Source organism: Oreochromis niloticus, linkage group LG3 (genome assembly GCF_001858045.2).
Source record: "Oreochromis niloticus isolate F11D_XX linkage group LG3, O_niloticus_UMD_NMBU, whole genome shotgun sequence".
In the NCBI taxonomy this organism is placed as follows: domain Eukaryota; kingdom Metazoa; phylum Chordata; class Actinopteri; order Cichliformes; family Cichlidae; genus Oreochromis; species Oreochromis niloticus.
In genome coordinates this window covers 38,869,277-38,892,043 of record NC_031967.2, presented here as the reverse complement: position 1 = coordinate 38,892,043, position 22,767 = coordinate 38,869,277, and the positions used below count along the sequence as shown (strand labels likewise).

Below are 22,767 nucleotides of genomic sequence, written 5' to 3'. Positions count from 1 at the left end.
AAGAAGTGCAATAAACTCAAGCAAAAGTTGAAGTGTGGGCCATTTTCTATTCTATTTATAAAATTACTTGCGGGCCAATTAAAACTGGACCGCGGGCCGGACTTTGGACACGCCTGCTTTAAACACCGTAGACAATACTACTACTACTACTACTACTATAATAATAATAATAATAATATTTGTTATCATGAATTTACGTGGGAAAAATCACGGTGAGCCAACTTTTAAAATGTGTTGGCCAGACATGACTGGAGGAGCCTGCAGTGCGAGATTTTCGATGCTCTATTGGGGTGATACAGTACTATGAGGTCATTGATACCACTGAGTCTGATTAATCAAGAACGTATAGTTTCACGCCCCATTAGGGCAAAAAATAGGTCATGTGACTTCTGCTAATGTGTTGGTGACTGAGGCTCAGGAGGTCAGCAGATTGTCTACTAATCAGAAACCAGTAGCGGTTTTTGGTATGGGCGATGTGGGCGGTGGCAAAGGGTGGCATCCAGGTGGGGGCGGCATTACGAGCAAAAAAAAGTTGGTCGCACACGTGCTGCCCCGACATCATGCCAGCAAATTGTGGGGATGGAATAGGCACCGGTCGGTTTTGCAAGGAGTAAGGGCGCCTCCGTGTGCGAGGTGCGCCTGCTGCTTGCGGCACAGGGAGGAGAGGGCGGGCACCAGGGGATTCTCTGGGTGGCTGAAGCGGTATCTTATAACTTGCTCGCAAAATAAATAAAAAAGTAAAAACAAACCAAAAAACATAAAAACACCATGCATTATGATAAAGACTTATAATTTGCACTTAATGTGCCCTTGCATTGTATGTTTTTCTAAATTCTTTTTGCGTGAGCGGCGCGAGAGCCCTCGGTGCGCCTGCTCGCTGCTGAAGTCAAAGTAAACTTTATTGACATCTCCGTTACATACAGTCCAGTATATAGAGAGACGAGACGACGAGGCTCCAGTTACAGCAGTGCAAGTAAACATTAAATATAAGAAGAGTAAGAAAATAAATATACACTTTAGGACTAGGGGTAAAGAGATTAATAACAATTAATAATTTACAGTTTGATGATTTCAATTCTCACACACAACCTGTTGAAGCGGGGTTGGGGGGCGGCTGCTTCCAAATAGAGCACATTTCATTCCTAATGTCGTAAATCCAAGTCCATTATGTATTCATGATTTGAATCCTGGGTTGTGCGAAACAAGCGAGTCTGTGAACTAAGGTGTAGGTCTATTAGGTTATGTTGTGGTGATCCTCGGGTTGGGGGATGGGTGTTCATACTGGAGTGCAAAATTAAAACCAATGGAAGATGGACAAGAAAAGTTCAAAGCCATCAGGTCCTCAGAAAAAAGAGAAAAGAGGAGGAGAAGAAACGAGCAAAAGATACAGGTAAGCAGATGTGTGATTGGATAATGGCAGGTCATCCTGAAACAATCAGAGTCAGAATACTTTATTAATCCCTAAGGAAATAATGTGGGTTACAGTTGCTCCAAGAAGAAATGGTAAAAATAGTAACAGTAACAGACTAAACTCCAAACAATACATTATTATGGCCACAGGCAGGAGTGTTGAGATGTAATTATTTGAAGTGCCTCAATAATGCTATGCTTTTTATTAATAAGTGCTATAAAGTTATATGGTGTAGTATTAAGTGGACACGACCCTGAAAAATAAAGGCTTTAGACTACGTGTCCTTGGGGGTTGAATGCTGTAGACTCTCACTCACGCTTGTCTGGGGAAAAGTACATAACATGGGACCATCTTCTAGTGGAAAGTTACTGGAACACTGTTGTTTAGACTAGAAAAAGAGAGCTGGTAATAAAACTGTTAAGCGCGCGTCACGATTTTGAGATCTGTGGCATGCAGAACGCATCTCCCTTCTAGAAGTAAATTTGTTTTAGAATAAAGTGTGAAATGGCCTATGAGCAGTGTGTCTTCCATCGGATGCCTCTGAGAAATCAAAAGAACTCGGTGAAGTGTTGATATTTAACAAATGATTTCCTGCATCGGTCAGTGTTGCTTTTTGGTAATCTCAGTCTCTCACTGAACGTGCTCCTGTGATAGCCAAACAGGCCAGGAAAGCCCCTGAGAGAAAGTTGGTGTCTCATGTCCTTCAGTCCACATGACAGTGAGCCTTGAGCAAACAAACATCTTTATTTGTCACATACACAATCATACAGAGTACAACATGTAGTGAAATGAAATGAACAGGTGAAGCGAGGAGAAAATAAGAACTCCCCCCAGACTGAGCTTCAACAGGGAAATCAGTCTGAGAACAGAAAAAAACCACCTCAGCACATAGCACATGAATCGTCACATCTCACAACATAGAAGCTTCGAAGGCGTTTGGAGGGGAGGAGTGAAGGTCTGTGTCAGTGTACACGTGTGTGTGTGTTCCATGTTTAGCCAAGAGAAAGTGTCCCTTCACCCGGTTAGGCAAAAGTCAATCTTCGGTGAATGCAGGTGGCCTGGAAGGAAGATCGTCACAACAACAACAGTCTTGTTATCTAAGCGAGAATTGTTATTCCTGTCAGCTTTGGCTGTGAGCATCCAGCTGGCGCCAGGGCAGCTGCATGAGATGAAGATGGTAGTTATTTTGGTAAGTGCAAACAAACTGCATCCAATTTTAACATTGATCTAGTGTCCATCACTGGTGATCAGGTCTCTCAATTCCCAATTGCTGTGAGCAGTTGGGTTGAGAGAAGAAAGACAGGATAAAGACATGCTGTGGAAGAGAGCCAGAGATTAATAGCAAGTATGATTCAAGGCAGAGAGGTCTGTTAACACATAGTGAGTGAGGAAGCTGACTAAGGAGAAATACTAAGTGCATCATGGGAATCCCTCAGCAACGATCTTAGCAATCTGAGGCCCCACATCAGGTCAAAGCTGTGCTGATCTGTTGTTCTCACTGCTTGTTTTCTATGTTTTGGTCCAAAGCTGAGCTCGGCTCTAAGCTGGTTCACATGTCTGTGCTCCCTCTCTGCAGGTGCTGTATTCAGCTGACACGATGATGCTGCTCATCTTCATCTTCAGCTATGTAGGTGGAGAGGCAGCAGAGGTGGAGGCTGAGGATGGTGTGGCTCATCAGGTGTGTTTGGCTGCTAAGACACATACATGTGTCTCATTCGTGTAGTCTTCACAGCACCAGTATGAAGATTTTCTGTCCAGTTTAAACATGAAAGCAGTTTGTGATTTATACAGCAGGACAAACAGAGGAAATACACAATAGCAACTCTGCTCAAGCTCTGTCTTGTGGTCACATTGCCACACTGTGTTGACTCAAATACTTAAAAAGGAAACAAGGACTCATGCTTTCTCGTTTTTGAAGGTCTGTATGTTTAAGTCAGCAACGAGTTTTATGTTCCATGCCCAAAATTCAAAAGGAAGGTTTACAAGATGGTGAGAGCTGCTGTGATGTTTGGTTTGGAGACTGTGACATATAGAAAAAAACGGAAGGAATAGCTGAAGGTGCAGAGTTTAAAATGTTGTCATTTCATGTGGAAGGCCACAGTGGAGAATCACAGATGGAGGGAAGGAGGACATGCAGAGGCTTGGTGTGGCAGAGAAGCATGCTGGGATAGAGCGAGATGGAGTGGTGACCTTATGAAGAAGAAGAAGATTGGGGACATTTCTAACACATTTTATTCGGAAAGAAGGGGGACAGATATTTTCAGAAACTGATCAAAGGAATCCTGACTAGGAAGACATGAGTAGATTATTGTATTAACATTGATATCATCAAAAAAGAAACCTGATACTTAAACAATGCACTTGTCTGAGTTTTTCGTTTTTGTTTTTAATTAAGAGAAACATGGCATCTCTACATTATAAGATTTCCCTGCATGGTTTGAGCTAGTTTGTTAAGGAGCGCTCGTGTCCAGTAGCGGTTTTAGATACGGGCAACACGGGCGGTTGCCCGGGGCGGCATCACGGGCATCGGCAAAAAAAAAAAAAATGCTCGTACTCATGCTGCCCCGACATCAGCCAGCGCATATTGGGGATGGCACAGGCACCGATCGGTTTTCTATCGCCCATTTGCTGGGAGTAAGGGCGCCCTCCGTTTGCGAGGTGCGCCTGCTGCTTGCTGCATAGGGAGGAGAGGGCGGGGCGGCGGACGATTCTCTGGCTGGCTGGAGCGGCATCTAATAACCAACTCGCAAAATAAAACAAAATAAAAACAAACACGAAAACACCAGACATTATGATACAGACTTATAATTTGCACCGATGTTTTTTCGAAATTCTATACGCGAAAAGTGAGCGCGAGAGCCCTCGGTGCGCCTGCTGCTGAAGTCAAAGTAAACTTTATTGTCATCTCCGCTACATACAGTCCAGCTATATAGAGAGACGAGACGACGAGGCTCCAGTTACAGCAGTGCAAGGAAACGAACAATAAATATTTAAGAGTAAAAAAATAAATATACACTTTAGGACTAGGAGTAAAGGGATCAATAACAATTTAAAATGTATATTTTATATTTTGTTGATTTAAAGTCTCACACACAACCCGTTTTTAAAGTTTAAAAAAAAGAGAAAAGAAGAGGAGGAGTGGAGCGACTTCCACAGTCGCTAGAGGCCGGGGACTGAGCCTGCCTATTTGCCTGACGCGCTGTCAACTTTATGCGAGAGGTGGAATTGCTTGCTTGTTTATTAAAGTGCTTGAAAAGTTTACAGAGTAACGTGATCGGCTCGCGATTCAGACTCTTAAAACATCACAGGCTCTAATGCAACAAGGGGAAACTCGTTGTGCTGCGGTCAACAAAAACTACGGCTACCCAGCCCTGCTCTGTCAAAATCAAACCAGTGAATGACAGACTGACAACGTCCTCTTAATGTCACCGCTAGCACCCACGTGACTCCCGTTACACATCACCATAGCAACCAAACAAATGAAAAACCAGTGATCATTAAAATTCAACACATTTAATTATGACTCCTACAAGGAGAAACGAGCAAAAGATACAGGTAAGCAGATGTGTCATTGGAAAATGGCAGGTCAGAAACAATCAGAATCAGAATACTTTATTAATCCCTGTGGGTTACAGTTGCTCCAAGAAGAAATGGTAAAAATAGTAACAGTAACAGACTCAACTCCAAACAATATATACGCCAGAGGGAGTGTTCGCCCAGGACCGCCACTGCTCGTGTCCATGCGGTGCCCACATTTGACTGCCTTTTTAAGATGTATTTATTTTTATATCAGGTTTGAGTTAGTGTTTACACTCTGGAGTTACTCAAGGCGTTATCAGTGACCTGAACCAGGGGCGATTTTAGCCCATTTTTGGGGGGTGCTTCAGCGCCCCCAAAATGAATCAAAGCACCCCCAAAGATTTATTTCTTTTTTTTCTTTTTCTTTCTTTTTTTTTTTTTTTTTTACAATATTTGCTGTTTTTGGGACACACTACTAAAAATATAAAAGCATACAGTACTTAATTGAGATGGAACATTTTAACAACAAAAGTATAGATAACCCCCCCCCCTCCCAAAATGGTTTGTTGCAGCTCGCCTCTCCCCTACTCTGGCTGTAGCGCCGTTGCTGCCAGAGCGATGGTGCTGAGACACAGCAGAGCGGAGGTGTAAGTGCCTGGCTTAAAACAGGACATGTTAGCTGCATTTAACCTTCAGTAACTCTTTATATAGTTAGGTAGGAGTCAGGCCATGTTTCATTTTAGCTGAAAAACGTTACACCCAGGTAACCTGCAGTGTTGGAAACGTGTTTCCCTACGATGTTTGCTACCCTACAATCCGTCCTGCTCTGTAGTAAAATCAGCGATATTTGACCGTCCTGTTGCTCCCATTGAAATTTATATAGCCTATTTAAAAATCTAAAACTTAACATTGTCCGTAGCCAACTGTTGTTACCACTGTCCTGTTTGAAATGTAGGCCTAATGAGAGAAACTGGTTATTTTGTCCTATGTGTATGTGCCGATATTGAACCCAAGGTACTAACTAGCTGACTGACTGGATGCCCATTAACCTTATAACTCCTGTTGTGTGTGTGTGTGTGTGTGTGTGTGTGTGTGTGTGTGTGTGTGCAGAGAGACAGCCAGGTTCATAATGGATATGAGGAAGTTTTTTTCAAAAAAAGGAGCCACATCCAGGTAAAAGTGTAAGATCATTAAAGGATAATGTTGGATCAGTGTTTCAATATTTATATCCTTTATTAGATGTACATGTGGTTTGGTTATTTGCCTTTTGGTTGAAAGTACACTGAGAGAGGACTTTTTTATTTGTGATCTTTATAGTATTTTTTTCTTTAATCTAATTGAATACAATCTATTTGTGTATGATTGTCAGTCCAAAGAGGGAGAGAGGAAAGAGGGGAACATGAGGAGAAAGTACAAGGTCAGGAAGAACCAGGTAAGAAAACAGGCAGGGAATACTAACAGGCAAAACAGAAACTGTTAAACTGGCAAAGAAAAAAACAACAACTAATTTTACTCATACAATCTGGACGTTGTGTTCTCCCTATATTAAAGCTGCTGTACAGAATCTGCAAAACAAACTGGGTTGTCAGCCCTGGCACTGCATTACCACATTGAACTTCAGTCAGAGGAAGTCATGGTTGCCAAAAACTTTTTGAAGCTCAAGAGTGAGGCTGGTGCCATTCCAGATATGTTAACATTGTACAATCTTCTGGATAATCAGATCTTCCCCACACTGAAAACTGTTATTCAGGTTGCCCTACCAAACCCAGTTAGCAGCTGTAGGTGTGAAAGGTCTTTTAGTGTCTTGAGTCAGCTCCATACCTGGCTGAGAAGGACCATGGGTCAAAGCAGACTCCAGCACCTGGCTGTGATGTCAGTTGAGAAAGAGATGCTTGAGAGACTTGACCACCAAAATGTGATAGACAGATTTGCCAACCTCAAGGTGAGGCGACATAGGTTAAAAGAAAAGAAAAAATCTGCAGAGCCATAGTAGTATCTGCAGTAAAGACCTTTTCATACACTGTATACATTGTACCATAGGCCAAGGTGTCTCCATTTTTCTAATTTTTTAATAATATTTTGTACATTTGTACATTTCAAGGACTCTTCTATTTTTGGAGTGTATTTTTTATGTATCTGTATTATATTATACATACACTTTAAAAGTGAATCTCTGTCCAAAAAATGCACTCAGTTTACTTTTTACTGACTATGAGCATCATTCATTATTCTCCCGCAGTAATTAAGGTTAGGATATGTATTTTTTTTTTAAATTCCAATCCATTCTTCTTTAGCAGCATTTAAATAACCTTTATCAGATTTGATGGTTTTGTTACAGACTTTTCAAAGAAGTGTTTTGCTTTTCTTTCACAAATGTGGGGATGAAATTGTGTTAAAATGTACAAAACGGTGATGTCATGTTTTGTGACGAGGACCCAGGCACAGAGAGACTTGATGAATTTAAGAATCATATGATTTAATAAAGAAATTTGCAGACTTGCACAGAGATGGTAAAATTATGATGACTGATAATGGAGATGAAAACAACAGACTATGAGGACAGGGAGGAACAGGGGTTTAAATGCACCAAGGAGACAGTCAGAGAGAACTCAGGACAACTGGAGACATTTAAGGATGCAGGAACTGACAGAGACAGGGAAGAAGTCTCATCGTGACGAGTAAAGTTTACCTTGATTGGATGGGCAGCTCTCTGGGTGCTCAGCACCCCCAAAGCTCTGATCCTGGAATTGCCCCTGACCTAAACAATTAACAGTAACATCTGTCCAACGTGTAGCTCAGCGACAGTTGATCTTTTTATCTTTGTCTTCTGTCTCTTCAGTCTCACACTGATGTAGGTGATGTAAACATCAGGACTCTGCTGCTGGTGCTGAGACATTTTACATGAAGGAACTTTGCAGTAAAGACAAACAGAACAAAGGAAATTGTGGGTGATTTCATTTTTAAATAATAGAAAATGAGTAAATTCAAATATGAAATATTTGTTCTGTGGTTGGCTCTTTATTGCAAACTTGTTTTAACAGGGGGAGAAAATTCTGCGCAGCAGAAATTAGTAAATGTTAAAATAAGGAAATGAACTGTTGAGAGTATTTTATTAAATTGTTTATTAGGTTTGTTCACTGAAGGCGGTTCTGGGCCATTTTCCCTTGTAATGTTTAGTTCATGCTTCCAGTTTACATCTGAAATTCATTTTTAAATCCTCTTCAAAAATGTGATTCAAAATACTAATTCTGTGAAATCCTAAAACACTTTACATTATTATTATTATTATTAATATTAATATTAATATTAATATTAATGTTAATAATAGCTGTTGTTGTTTGTTATTATGTTCGCCGAAAACACTTATTATTATTATTATTATTATTGTTATCATTATTATTATTATCATTATTATTATTATATGTTGGTGTGATTTCATTTTTCATGTGTAACCTTCGTGTGGACAGAGGCTCTGTGATAGAGGTGCTAAACACTCCCTGACTAAATAATAATGTAAAGAGAAGGACTGCATTTAGACTGAAGAGAGCAAAGAAGACACTGGAGCAGCCAAAGAGTTTATTTAGAGACAGAATAAGTAGAAATACAAAGGCAGATGGATAAAATGTAAAAGTCATGCAAACATGGATAAACTGAATATTTGACAAAGGAAAACCTAAAGATTAAATGAACAGAATAACACCTGGATCTCTTTAGACGCTGAACATGAGAAAGAACAACTCTGACCTTGGGGCTCAGAGTTTCTCTGCCTGTATCGATGCTGGAATGTTACCTTGTTTGACCACTTGACTGCTTTCCTGTTGGACTGTATCACACAGAACGGAGATAAATGGACCAGTGGCCAGAGTGTGTCCACCCTCCTCTCTCTCCTTCACCCCAACATTAGTATTGGAAACCAGCATTAGCTCAGAGTGGATTAGATTTTAGTATAGTGCAATTAATTTGGCTATATGATTATTTGATTCAGCTTTTGCTTTGCTCCTGCTAAATTACTTAAATAAAATATCTTGCATTCAAAAATTATAAACAGTGGACATTATTTTTAACCCTTTCTGAAACACTACAGGTGTATAAAAGTTTACATAGATATAAATAGCTCTTACACTTCTCTCCACCCTTTTAAATGACCAGATCCCTGGGACCTGTTTTCCAGGCCACTAAATTAAACTCAGCCAAACCAAGTGCACAGATCACAAACTTAGGGGGCACACTGAAAGTCCGAAAGTAGACTAGACAGGCAGGTAATTATGTGGGCCACAGAAAATAATTAAGTTATAGACTGTATTTATATGAAATGTGTATACATATTGCATTTGAATCATTTTAACCACATGTAACACCTGCATGTTTTTGTTGTTGTTGTTGTTGTTTTGAAAAAAGGCTTTGATTTTGCCACCCCATTTGATTTCCATGCAACCCTGAGAAAATGTCTGTAGATCCACCCCTGCACATGCTACTGTGGACAGACCCCCATGGTCAGCAGTGGGTGGGTTATACCCTTGTGAAACACTGTTAAATGTTGTGAAAGTCTGTTGGGTGGGCTCAGTTATTCATAACACCTATCATAGCTTAATGTGCTCCCCTATGGTTTTTTTTCTTATTATTTATTATTTCACAGAAAAAGTGCCAGTGTGTGAAGGGTTGATGATTAAAGGATACACCAGTGGTGCCTGTGGTGACAGGTTCAGGCTGTTGTGTTTGTGCAGCACTAAAAATACCTTGGCACTGTAAGTGATTCCAGCTACCTCTTATCGAAGGAGTTGAAGCTCTTCTGCCTGACTATACAACACGCCAACACACTGGACAAACAGATTCGAAAACTCCCTTGGAGCTGCAATTGATTTTTTTTTATTTTTTATTAACTGGTATGTAACTGCTATACAATGTTTCATTCTGGCTTTTAAAGTCCTAGTCTGTTTTTTTATCATATATGTGTTGTTTATTTATGACACATCTTAGTTATGATCAAATGTCAGTGTGGATGTGCACTTGTTGTCTTTACTGCAGTAAACTGGGTTATGATCATGCATGAAACCGCCTCACCCCTTATGCAGATAGATAAAGTTTATATTTAAGTATTGAGTATCTTGCCCAAGGATATTTGGCATGCAGACCAAATATGAGGGAAAAAAAAACCCAGAGTAAACCCTCTGACCCCTCTCACAGTGGGAATTTAGGGACTGCTGCATCTTTGATTTCACAGAAACATGGCTCAGTTACCGGGTTCTGGACACCACGATTCAGCTACATGGGCTCACTGCATGTTTTGGTGGTAGAAATGCAGCTCTGAGCGGTAAGACTCGTGATCGTGGCTGGTGTGTCTACATCAACTTGGAAAGGTGCAAGAACTTTTTAATTACTGTTCATAGCTGGTAGAGTTTATGATTGTTCAATGCAGACCCTTTTATCTACCTTGGGAATTCACTGCTGTGCTCATTACAGCAGCGTACATCCCACCCAGCGCGAACGCAAAAATATAGTGACAGTTAACCCTTGGTCACTCTCTAGCAATGGTTTTATAAACAGGAAACAGAAAAAGGGAGTTATATAGAATATTCACTTCAGTAATGGTTTGCAGTGTTGGTGTGGTTTTCGGTGTCTGATGTGAATCATCACCGTGAGGGATTTTTGGTTGCCAAGCTGTGTTTGCCGGTGATTTTGTGGCTTTGAAATTATTTGTGAATGTACTTGTGTTTGCCTAAGAGCAGACTAAGATAGCAAGAAGACACTGAAATGATGTTAAATCAATATGAGGTAATTCTGTTAAATCAACATTGACATCTGAGATTGATTTTACATCACTTTTGCACCCTCAGCTAATAATGAAACAATGTTGAATTCTGGTGTTTATTTTCCACAACGTTTGCATGGTTGGAATTTCAATCAATACTAAACCAGTGGAAATTAACCAATCAATACTTCAACCTGCAAAAAAGACAATTGTGTATTATCTTAAAACAGGAATACCATTATATGTTAGACATTATCTTTCAATTTACAATGTCCATTATAATATCCCTATAACATTAAGCATCAGGCATTATGTAATTAACAAAATGATAATAGACATCTTTGCATCAAGAAAAAAAATTATTCTATAAAGACATTTTTTGTTAAATGTTTTATTTACAAGTCATTGTCTTTAGTTTACTCCAGGATCGGGCTGAATATCGGGCAACCTGCCCACCGATCCGATCGGGAGCATAGCGGAGCAATTTCTGCAGAAATTGTGTTTACCCCCACCTGTTGAGTCAGGCCATCTAGGACAAAAACAAACAAAAAAAGTTTAACAGAAAAAAAGAGGCTCAATTAGAGCTTATATATAAATAACCTCTTGTCAAAAGTCTTTAGCATGGAGAAAGCCTATAAACTACTAGGCTGATTACATGTAAGTCACAGGGCAGAAATCAGCAAACTGCTGCCTCACTTTGTTCAGCTGTGTGCTATATTCCACAGTCTGGTTGGCTACCAAACACCTGACACAGGAAATGACAAACTCATCTAGCACTTTAATTGATCCCTCAATTGTTCACTGAAGCCTCATAAAACCACAATAAACAATAATACTTACCAAAAATCCATCTGCAGAGCACTGTCTTTTTAAATGCCCTCTTTTGCTTGGTATGGTCCTTATTTTTCCTCCCAAGTCCAGCTCATTTGTATTGGCATAGACGGCCTCGCACCTCCAGTGTGGTCCCTCCAATCAAAGAAAAGTGTCACACCTATAAAGATATTTTTTAATTTTAAAAAAATTACATTATCGTGAGTTATGTTTTAGACACGTGTATGAATATGCTTGTGTGTTGACATCATGAAATAGAGGCTCCAAAAGTCCTACAGATAAGATGGGAGTTTAGCAACAATTATATATTCTGGAGAAGTTTGACAGTGTGTGCTGCTTAATTTATATAAATAAATTGCAGCTTAGATGTGGGTTTTAAAGGTGATCTAAGGCAGAAGCCTGAGAGCTGTTTCCACACCATGTGCCCAGAGGGCGAAGAAAGCCTTAAGTTTAGGAGCCGTATGGGGATTGAGGTTTTTCTCTGTCTGACTCACTCCTGTTTATTTCCACATGTGTGTGGACCTGAGCCGGTGGCTGATCTTACTCTTCGTCAGTCTGAGGGGTTTTTTTTTTCTTCTTAGAGTAAAAAGGCTGTGAAGGTTAACTGTTTCAGGACAAAGCGTTAGTGAGGAAATGGGTCATTCAGCGGGAGCATGCTGTCAGTAACTCAGAATTTCTGGTTTGCTGTTACATATCAAGTCCAGGGAGAGGGGCTGAGGGTGTCATTCGGGGCATTTAGGGGGCCATGAGACTTGGAGCTATATTGTGAAGCAGTACAGTGTAAAATCTAATATTGTGTTTAATTAAAAATATTAAGTAGATTGAACTCAATTTTTATCAATTTGTTATTAGAACTCAGTTTAAGTAAGTTACCAGTACTTTTTATTCAAAAAAGATGATCAACTCAATTTATTTGAGTTTTCTGAACTTAGAAAACCTAAGTAAGCTGGAAAATGCCACGTCACTACCTTCCTCCTCCCTCGCATGGATCAGTCCGCATGTTCGTGGTGCCGCATTTTTTTCTGGAATATGTTGAGCAAACCTGGAGAAGCTTCAGCTCAAGAGATTATTGTTGTCATTGCTGTGGATCTTTACCCGATACACCGATTTGGTGAGTAAATGTTTACTCTTATTCAAACTGATTTTGTGTACCAGGTTTATAATCTTGCTAGCTAGCTAGTGTTAGCCTAGCATTTGCTGCTGCCTCTGGGTTCATGTTACTTAAAAAATAACCCCACAGCTTTAAAAAGCTTATATAAAAATCTGTCTGTGAAATTGTCTGTTTAATGTTTGAAATAAAAAAGTGAGCAGCTACTAGATAAGAGCCCAGACAAACTTTTTCGGAGGTGCAGCCATTAGGGGTGGGGTGTGGGGGGATTTTCAATCCATAACTATAATTTAATTTAAATCCATATCTATATATATATATATATATATATATGTACGTATATATATATATATATATATATATATATGTAAATAGTGATAATAATAATGTATACTTTATTGATCCCCGTGGGGAAATTACTCTCTCTGCGTTTGACCCATTCACTCAGTGAAGCAGTGGGCAGCCACTAAGCAGTCGCACCGGGGAGCAGTGTGTGGGACGGTACCTTGCTCTGGGGTACCTCAGGGTAGCCGTTCAGTGGATTCGAACCCCCGACCTTCCAATCATGGGGCCACCACTCTACTGAGCTATCCCTGCCCCCCATATACATACACATATATATCTCAGTTGTTCTCCTGGCTTAAGTTTGGTCCATTTACAGCATCCTGCCATGCCATTGCATTTGTCCCTAACCATCGGGAAACTTCACATTAACTTTTATCGAGTGGAAAAAGGTTAGCGTTCATCCTCCAGCTTTACTGTTTATGTTATGCTAACGTAGCTGTGTCGCTAGTGATCATCTAGCACATCATTATATACCAGCTAGCCAAACTTCAGTAACCCTACAAACATCACTGCTCTTTACCTTCCTGCCTTCATTTATGTTGGAAGTGATAGCAGAGCTCTACGTATTAATTTGTTTCACAAATCTCTCAGTCAGAACATGATATGTCATGTTTAGGTGGAAACTAGTGAGCTAACTCCTTGCTAACTTCTAACTCTGTTAAATTTGATAAATTCATGGATGCCTGGAAGTTAAAGTTAATTGTTACACCTGGTAGAGCAGCCACACCAATCATTTTATTACAGATGAAAGAATTTAGATAGGTTTTCAACTCTCAGTGACGCCGCAGTGTTTGTTCGGCTCAGGGACCTGCAGCAGAGTTTGGGCCCAGACACAGCTAATGACGTCAGTGTTTTTGAAAACGCTGATTTTTCAATGCGTTTGCACCGTTCGTCAACACATAAATGGTGTTTTTGGTCACTGAAAATGGAGATTTTTAAAAACTCCTGCCAGGGTGGAGATTTTCAAAAACTCAGTTTTTGCGTTTACGTGTGGACAAGGAACACTGAGATTTAGTCACACGATTTTGATGTCATGCTGTGCGCCACGTTATTGTTTACATGGGATTAATACAATAAATAAATACTGTTGCTGTTAATATTACTATCTTCACTTTTTACACGCTTACATATACACATGCAGTTACTGTCCCTCCATTTAGAAAGACAGAGCCGTCAGAGTGAACTTCTACATTCAACACAGACACTCTCACAATCCGACTCCCGACGCTGGTTTTGAATCGAATTTTTAAATTAAATTATGTATGCTGTATGCATTTTGTTCATTCCTAAGTTGCGAGTCTACACCAACCAAAATACTGTCTTTAGTTAATAACATTTGAAATGATGAAGGCACTTGAAAAGTAACATAAAATAAGCTGCCTTTTTTAGAAAAATACAAAAACTTTTCATAAGTACTTAAGGTTTTGTGAGGTTACAAAACCCTGTTTAATTTTTCCCTCCCAGGCTTCTAGACTTCTGATTGGCCAAAATTTAGTTTTTAGCGTTTACATGTGTGGACAAAACTGCACGTGAGCACCCAGCTGCTTAAAGCCGTAGCGCCCAGATTACTTATTACTTACTTACTTATGTAAACAGCTACTTTCGTGCAACTGATATAAGACGCGGTAAGCTGAAGACAGCTTTAACCGTCTATTTGTTGAAAAATAGTAACAGGACCGCAACCGCATTTTCTTGTTAGTAACAGTAACGGCGTTGTAACGATAGAAAGAGTAATTAGTTAGATTACTCGTTACTGAAAAAAGTAACGCCATTAGTAATGCCGTTACTTGTAACGCCGTTATTCCCATCACAGCTGAGTGGTAAGTATTTTGGTTTTCCAATATATTAGTAATCGTCAGTAACATTCATCTGTAACTCAGCTCTAAAAGAACGTACGTACCTGGGCCTGCTTACTATCCTTAGAAAGGTAAAATGTTTGGCTAGAATCCAAAGTGTATGACATCTCAGGAAAAAAAAAGCACCGAAATGTGCGCTGCTTTTCAGTCAGGTTACTACCGTTGATGTCAGAACCGGTGCCATAATGGCACCGGATATCGGTACCCATCCCTAATGTTGAATGGCAAAACCTACCAAGGTGGTTAAAGGATAACCATTGAACCTGCACAGCAGTGCAGTGTGTATCTAGTCCCATCAGTATTCCTAAATAAATGTGTCATTGCATTTATCTTGAGCTTTACTCTAGTTAAAAATGAAAAATGAAGCTCCAACGAAGTTATGAGTTGTAAATTGAAAGTAGAAGCAAAACCTCTAAAAGTCATCCAGAACATTCAAGCAGCTAAAAGGATTTTTTAATGAATGACTCTAAAAATCTTCCAAAGACTGTTCTGGTTAGGGCTGGGCGATATATCGAGTTTTTTAAAAATATCGATATATTTTTATACGACATATAAGATGTGACAATATCGTTTATATCGATATAGTATATGTTACGTTATAACTATACTTGTGGAGCCGCAAGTTTGCCTCTCTTTCATCCACTTTTGTCTCTACGCAACGTTACTCTGCCTCGCCTCTCTCCTTCACTGAACACAACTCCCCCTCCTCCCCCATCGCTTCACCTGCAGGCAACGACAAGATGGACACGGCAAATCTCCGTTAACGAGTTACCGCACATCGCCCCGTGCGTGGGACTGGACGGCGTCAACGTGTTAGCAAGCTAACCGCGCTAACGAGCTAACCACGCTAATGCCATGCAGCCCACAGCGGCTGCACGGCCTAAAATCCTTTCATTTTCTCAAAAGTTGACAGTGCGCCTTATGTATGAATTCTGGTTGTGCTTACTGACCGCGAACCGATTTTATGTGGTACACGGCGCTCAGCAATCTGTCAATAAATGTTTTAGTACGACTTTGGTAAGCTACGGACCTGCACCGCTTGATGGATTGTCAGAGCATTACGGCTACCGAGGAGCCTCGCGGAGTAATACTTACCGTATTGTGTGTGTATAAGGACCATAAATGGCACCTGTTCAGAGACATGGTTACGAAGCGGATTTCAAACTCCAGGCTGTCAGTCACGCAGTAGAACTTGGGAATAGAGCAGCTGTGAAATCTGTCTATGTTATTATGCTCAGTGTCTTTTAATTTACATTTTGACTGCACAATTGTGAGCTCTTTGTTATGCACAAAACAACATAGTTTTCTTTTATTTATAGAGCATCATTATTTAATAAATGCTCATAATTTATTTTTGAGTCATTTTTTCATGTACATCTATGCTGTATGTTAGTAAAAGTGCCTGTGTGACATCTGGGACACAGCTTTGACTAAGAACTCTCTATTTGTTCTTACTTTATGGCTTTAAAAAAAATATCGAGATATATATCGTATATCGCCATCCAGCTACAAAATATCGAGATATGAATTTTGGGTCATATCACCCAGCCCTAGTTCTGGTTATCTGCTACAGAGAAGGTGTGCAAAAAAAAAAAATATGTACAACTATAAAAGAAATGGGGTAATTGGTAAACTTCCAGTTGTGTGCTGGAAATACTATGGTAACGCCTTGTGCTGTAATGTTTTTGGAAATAAACTCTTCTATGACATATCACCGCATATTGGCACCTCTTTACAGTCTTTTGGCTTGGCTGTAAATCTGTCTGGTTTACGACACCAACTGTCTGCCATCTATAATCCAGTTCTGAGATCCCTTCCCAGACGCCTTAACGCCCACTCACATCCTGGGCCATCTGACCTCAGGAAATCACATGATAAGGTGGGGCCAGGTTTCACAATGAGCTCACCTGAAACCTTGGATGATTGTGACCCACACCCGCTTTCACACCTTGGCTCATGTGATTAGGTAGAGGATCATCAGGGGGTCCTTTTGTCCCTCTTTGGGGGGACACTCCCACAATGTTTAAATCTGGGACTCTCCACCATTTGATCCTTAGAACTGAAGAAGCTTCTCGGATGAGAGGTGAAACGTCTTCAAACAACTCAAAGAAGTCCAGACGCTTTTCTTTCCAAGCTCCTTAGGCTGTAAATCTAGAAAACAATAAACATGGTTTTGTCTTTTTATGACTTGTGTGATTACCGGAGGCAGAATGATAGTGTAGTGGCGTTGAGTGGAAAAAGCCAAGGAATGCTGCTGCTTTTCTTACAACCTGCTTACAGCAGCCTGTAGTCATTATAGTAGAGCTGAAATCCTTTAGCATTCAATTTCCACCATACACCGAGGTTTCCCTCCACATGACATCCACAGATGTAAGCTGTGTTAAACACTACTAGTGGAAAACATGGAGATTTGGGATTCCTCATCATATAGGAAACATATATTTATCAATTAAAGATACCATACAATAGCCTACAAAGGTTACTGTAAACCATTACTTTCCTTATAAGGGGTCACCAGAGTGTATAGCTTCTCATGACTTGGCAGGTTTCTAAACCGCAAATTAAACATTTGACATCATTACGATAACAATAAAAACATACATCTTAGGGTGTTTTTTTTCTTCTGATAAGTTTAATAAAAAACAGTCAAGTAAAGCACATTTGCTTGTCTGACTCTCATTTGAACTTGACCTCCCATTTCTAATCTAGAGGGTTTAATATGATGCCGGTCCACCTTTTGCACTGATAACAGATTCGTCTCTGTTTACACGTTTACATGTATTTATGGGAATTTTTTGACCATTATTCAGGAAGGTCAGACACTGATCAAGATCTGGCTTGCACACCAAACTCATCTTTGTCCAGAGGTGCACAGTCATGTTGGATCACGAAGGGGCCATCCCCAGACTGTTCACACACAGTTGGGGGCATGAAAATGTCCATAATGTCTTGGTATGCTGAAGGATTTAGTTTCTTTCAATGGAACTGAGGGAAATGCAGTCCCACACCATGATCCCCCTCCACCAAACTTCACACTTGGCACAATGCAATCAGAGAAATATCACCTCCTGGCAATTGCCAAACACAGACTCGTCCAGAGCACATATTTCCATTGCTCTAGAGTCCAGTGATGGCATACTTTACACCACTGCATCTAATGCTCTGCATTGCACTTGGTGATGTAAGGCTAATCTCAAGGTCACTGAAGTTTGGAGGTCTGTAGCGACTGACTATGAGAAAAGTTGGTGACCTCTGTACATTATGCACGTCGGCATCCGCTGAGCCCACTTTGTGATTTAATGTGGCCCATGACTTTATGGCTCAGTTTCTGTCGTTCCCAGACACTTCCATGTTGTTATAATAACAATAAGAGCTGAATGAGAGCAACCTGTTCTTTCACAAATGTTGTTTGTAGAAGCAGTCTGCATGCAGGGCACTTGATTTTATACACCATGGAAGAGACTGGAAGACCTGAATTCAATGATTTGGAAGGGTGAGAGAATACTTTTGAAATATAGTGAATGGGTCATTCATGATTAGTTTTCATCAGTTTTGGGGTTATGTATTTTATATATTCCACTTCACTATTCTAAAAAAACAAATGTATGCAGTCTTAAAATACCCTGGCATGCTGAGGAGTGTGATACCCCTTTGGCACACCGTCTGGTAAAAATTGAGAACCACCATCCCAGTCGGTGTGGCTGGAAAAAAGTACAGCATATATTTGATATGTCTAGAAGCTTTGGGTTAAGGAATACCTGCCTCAATTTCAGGAGCATCAGAACAAAATTTTCCCAAAGATGTAGTTGTCATTCTGGAGGAGTAGGAGGTGCTTTAGAGGGCATGGGGTATCTGGTCCATAGCTAGGAGCCATTTTGCATCTGTACAACTGAGAATTTTATCCCCTGGCAATAAGTTGGACTCATTCTGGTGATTGTTGCACTTCTCCAGGTTTGCCCTTTCTCACTGTTTCAGTTGATAACTTTCATGATTCGAATTTCTATGGATTGCTAAGTAGCAGTAGACTTCCACATTGGCGGTCTTAGGATCTTATCTCTGCTTTTTGCAGATGATGTTGAATGTCTCATCAAAGAAGAGGGGAAAATGAGCTTTCTCCACATGGTGGCTGGTTCATTCGAGAGGAACTCCAAGCCCCATACTCCTCCACATCAAAAGCAGTCAGCAGAGGATTCAGGCATCTGAATAGGATGTCGCCCGGATGCTTCCTAAGTAAGGTGTTCTGGGCATGTTAAACCAGGAGGAGCCCCGAGGAAAGACCCAGGACACACTGGAGAAATTATTCCTTTTGATTGGCCTGGGAATGCCTCAGTGTTGTCCCAGATGAGTTGGGTCTTCTCTGCTTAGGCTTCTCTCCCCACTGTCCAGCCTCAGATAAGTAACAGAAAATGGCTCAATGGATCCATGGATAACATGATTTACTCATGTCTTAAAATGAAGCTTCAATGCAACTGTATTAGATCTTATGGGAAAAAAAGTATCATAACTTATATTTTTTTATAAATTGAGTCTGCACAAAAACATAACACAGTGATCATTGGCACGTCGTGTGATGTGGAAAGAGATGATAACGGTGTGGGCCGTCCAGCTTTGAGGTTGTAATTGCCGGAAGAGAATTTTGCTGCTGAGGATGACGTTTGGCTCCAAATTTGAAACTCACCACAAGAGAGTGACTAATAATCATTTAACTGCTTTGACTGCTTCCCAAGGTTCAAGTGGACTATGTTCATACAGCTGATTTTTTTTTTTCCACATTCCAGGCTTTGATGACCAATCAGACGCCAGTAAAGATGGGCTGGTGCATAGAGGAGGGTCACTTTCTTTAGGTTATATTAATCCATCGTTCCCCTGCTCCACTCAGAAGGACAGAGACTCAGGATGGCCCGGCCTCTGCAGCTCATTATCGTGGTCTCCTCCTTAATAGCTGCCTCTCTGTGTGATGTCTGTGTGGAAGCTGTTTTAGGAAGACAGTTCACATTTCCAGAAAACTGCAGCAATGATGGAGGAAAACTGTTTCGGTGTGAGCCGCATGGGGAGGTGGAGGTGGCTGTTCACCAGCAAGGTGTGTGGACACCTGCTCAAGGCTACGAAGACCGTATCAGTAACAATTCCTCCATTATCTTCTATCACGCATTTTCCAATGATAGCGGGGATTTTGTGTTAAGGTGTAGAGAAGGCGCGCAAATTAAAATTAAAGTTAAAGTTCTGCTTCCCTTTAATGTAACAGTCAACGAGGGAGAAAAGGCCACCTTCCCGTGCTTTTATCAACCTACCTGCAGCAAGTCTGAGACTGCACAGTGTGTGAAAAACGGGCAGAATTTCACCAGAGACAAAGGAAACAAGTGTGCTGATGGCCGACTCTCTCTGTCACCTAAACGAGACTGTTGCCCAAACGTAACACGAGCTGAGAAGCAAGACGGAGGAGATTATTTTTGTTACATCCAGTGTGGAGGGAAACGGTTCGCAGCTGTTGTGAGGCTAAAGGTCAACGGGGCATCCACTTCACCGCCTGCGTCTGTAAGCATCCCTCCCTTTTACACATGACATTGAAATGTGAACACCACAAACTCAAACTTGTGTCTGAGTTTAACAGAATTTATGTTTCATGTTCTCTGAAATCCTAGAAACCACAACAAGCCTGAGCTGCTGTCAGCTTTACAGAGGAGGCGCTCGACCTTGTGGACTGGATGATGAAATCAGCGGTGCTGTGCAACATCCACACCCGATGCATTGGCACGGACCTTCCTCCTCCTCTTCAGCTCATCAGTGGCTGCCACCCGTTACACATATTTCTCATTTTCAGCGTCTAAAAGCATCCAGGTGTGAAGTTAGAAGTACCAGCTTTACTCTGAATGTGCTTTGGGATGTTTAGTGTGAAGCTTAGAAACATTAAAGTTTTTCAGACTTATTATCATAAGAAATGTGTTCTAACAGGACGGTCATATCTCTTTATATTCTGTAATTTGTTCTTCTTTGATTTTTAGTTTATCATTAGTTTGCATGACTTTTACATTTTATCCATCTGCCTTTGTATTTCTACTCATTCTGTCTCTAAATAAACTCTTTGGTTGCAACAGTGTCTTTGGTGCCTTCAGTCTACATACAGTCCTTCTCTTTGCAATAATAAATGAGTTTAATAGCCTAAAGTGTGTACTTGCAGCATTACATGATTACGTGTTTTCTGTGAAACACTAAAGTATAACCGAACCTAAAACTCCTTTCCAAAGATGAACATAAATGAAGGATCTGAGAGTCACTCAGAGTGAAACATCTGCAGCTGTAACAGGACTTCATTATTTTTTAGCTCCATCATAGTTGACCATTAGATCGTTTAATTGATGCAACAAAATGAGTTTGTCTACAGGACTGAATTAAAACCATGAGGGATTGAGTCTAGAACAGGGGTTGGCAACCCACAGCTCCCGAGTCACATGCGGCTCTTTCATCCCGCAGCTCCACGTGACTTGGGAAAATAAATTATAAGTATTTAATTTATGTGTATTTTATTTGTATTAGTTCTTTTATTTTAGAAAAAAAATGTAGTTCTAAATTGGAAGATTATTGTGATCTTGAAATGTTAAAATAAAATTACATTTTATTATTTTCCTCACTCAAAATAAGCATCACACTTGCGGAATGCCGCATACCTGCTAAAACGCTATGCATTTATCGTGACTGTCATGCCAGGTAGGCCAAGTATGGAGAAATATAAGAAAACAAAAATATATGAAGAAAATAGAACATTTAATGATGCCTGGTCAGATTAATTTGCATTTACCTCTGACGAGAGTGGCCTACCAGTATGCCTAATTTGTGAAGAGAGACTGGCATTAACCTAACTCGTGTTTCTTCATTATTATTATTTTTTAAGAGTTCATAATGTTCAAAATGGTTTCATTACATAATTAAAATTTGATTTTCTCTGTAGCACATCATGGATTTCATAAGCAGGACATTATAGTTGTTTATACAAACCTTAAACGTAAAACAAACAAACAATATATGCAGCGTTATCTTCATTTTAGATCTCAAAACTTGGCGGCTCCCAGTGTTTTCTGCGGAAACCAGGTTGAAATGGCTCTTTGGGTGTTAAAGGTTGCCAACCACTGGTCTGGAAACAGACAAGGTGCTTTTTCAAACCACACGGGGGAGCTCTTCATACATTTTTAAGACTATAAGTGCTTTAGTCTATAGCTGTGAACATGTGGGGAGAAAAAACATCAAGGGTCAATGGTAACTTTATTGTCCCCAGTGGGAAATTGATTTGATCTCTATCCATACAGAGAGACAAAAACAAACACAACACACAAAGCCCAGAGAGAACAGCCCAAATTTTATCATCAAAAAAGTGCAATGGCAACAACCCTTATGGTTTAGTGTTATTAACCATGATTATAGCAGCAAATACAAAAGACACTCTGTGTCTCTTTGTCTTCACTGCAGGCACTTTATACTGACGACATGAGGGAAGCAGCTGGAAATCATTAAAGAGGATGGTCTGAACATAACATGACACAGGTCGCCTTCCTCAGCACCTGCCTGTAAGTCCACATGCTGGACCCGAGACCTGCCTGAAATCGAAACAGCCACTTTAACCAGATCTTATTGGTCTCATTGTTCAAAGACATATTTCCATATCAAGCAATGATACAGAATGTTAAAACAGATAATAATCCCTTATTGTAACAAATGTACTGGATTTGAAATGTGTCACTGTGCTCACTGTGTTTGTTGGCAATAATATGACACACATGACCATTAATCTCCCCAATCATATGTAAACCAGGGAACATAAAGACAACCACAGGAAGTGAAAAAGGAAATAACTATATTATTAGCGTCTCCTCTTATTAGCAGCCTTTTAGGCTTGTCTCTCTAACACAGGCAGATCTACAGTTAAAACATGTTCTGGAAATGCAATTCGGGGTCA

General features: G+C 40.3%; 1 protein-coding gene across 1 annotated transcript; it reads left to right on the top strand.

The window, feature by feature from the left end:
• Positions 1–12,581: 12,581 nt before the first annotated feature.
• LOC102076921 (uncharacterized) lies at positions 12,582–20,937 on the top strand. The gene is made up of 4 exons (XM_013266076.3): positions 12,582–12,621; positions 18,889–19,899; positions 20,065–20,354; positions 20,462–20,937. The coding sequence occupies exons 2-4, from the start codon at positions 19,716–19,718 to the stop codon at positions 20,477–20,479; spliced, it is 492 nt and encodes a 163-aa protein (XP_013121530.1). The 5' UTR covers positions 12,582–12,621; positions 18,889–19,715; the 3' UTR covers positions 20,480–20,937.
• The last annotated feature ends 1,830 nt before the right edge of the window (positions 20,938–22,767 follow it).

Bases quoted from the DNA above. Each gene is read 5' to 3' on its own strand.
- LOC102076921 (XM_013266076.3), top strand. From the start codon at position 19,716: ATGGCCCGGCCTCTGCAGCTCATTATCGTGGTCTCCTCCTTAATAGCT. The intron at 19,900-20,064 runs GTGTGTGGACAC...TTAATGTAACAG, and splicing joins GGTGGCTGTTCACCAGCAAG to TCAACGAGGGAGAAAAGGCC.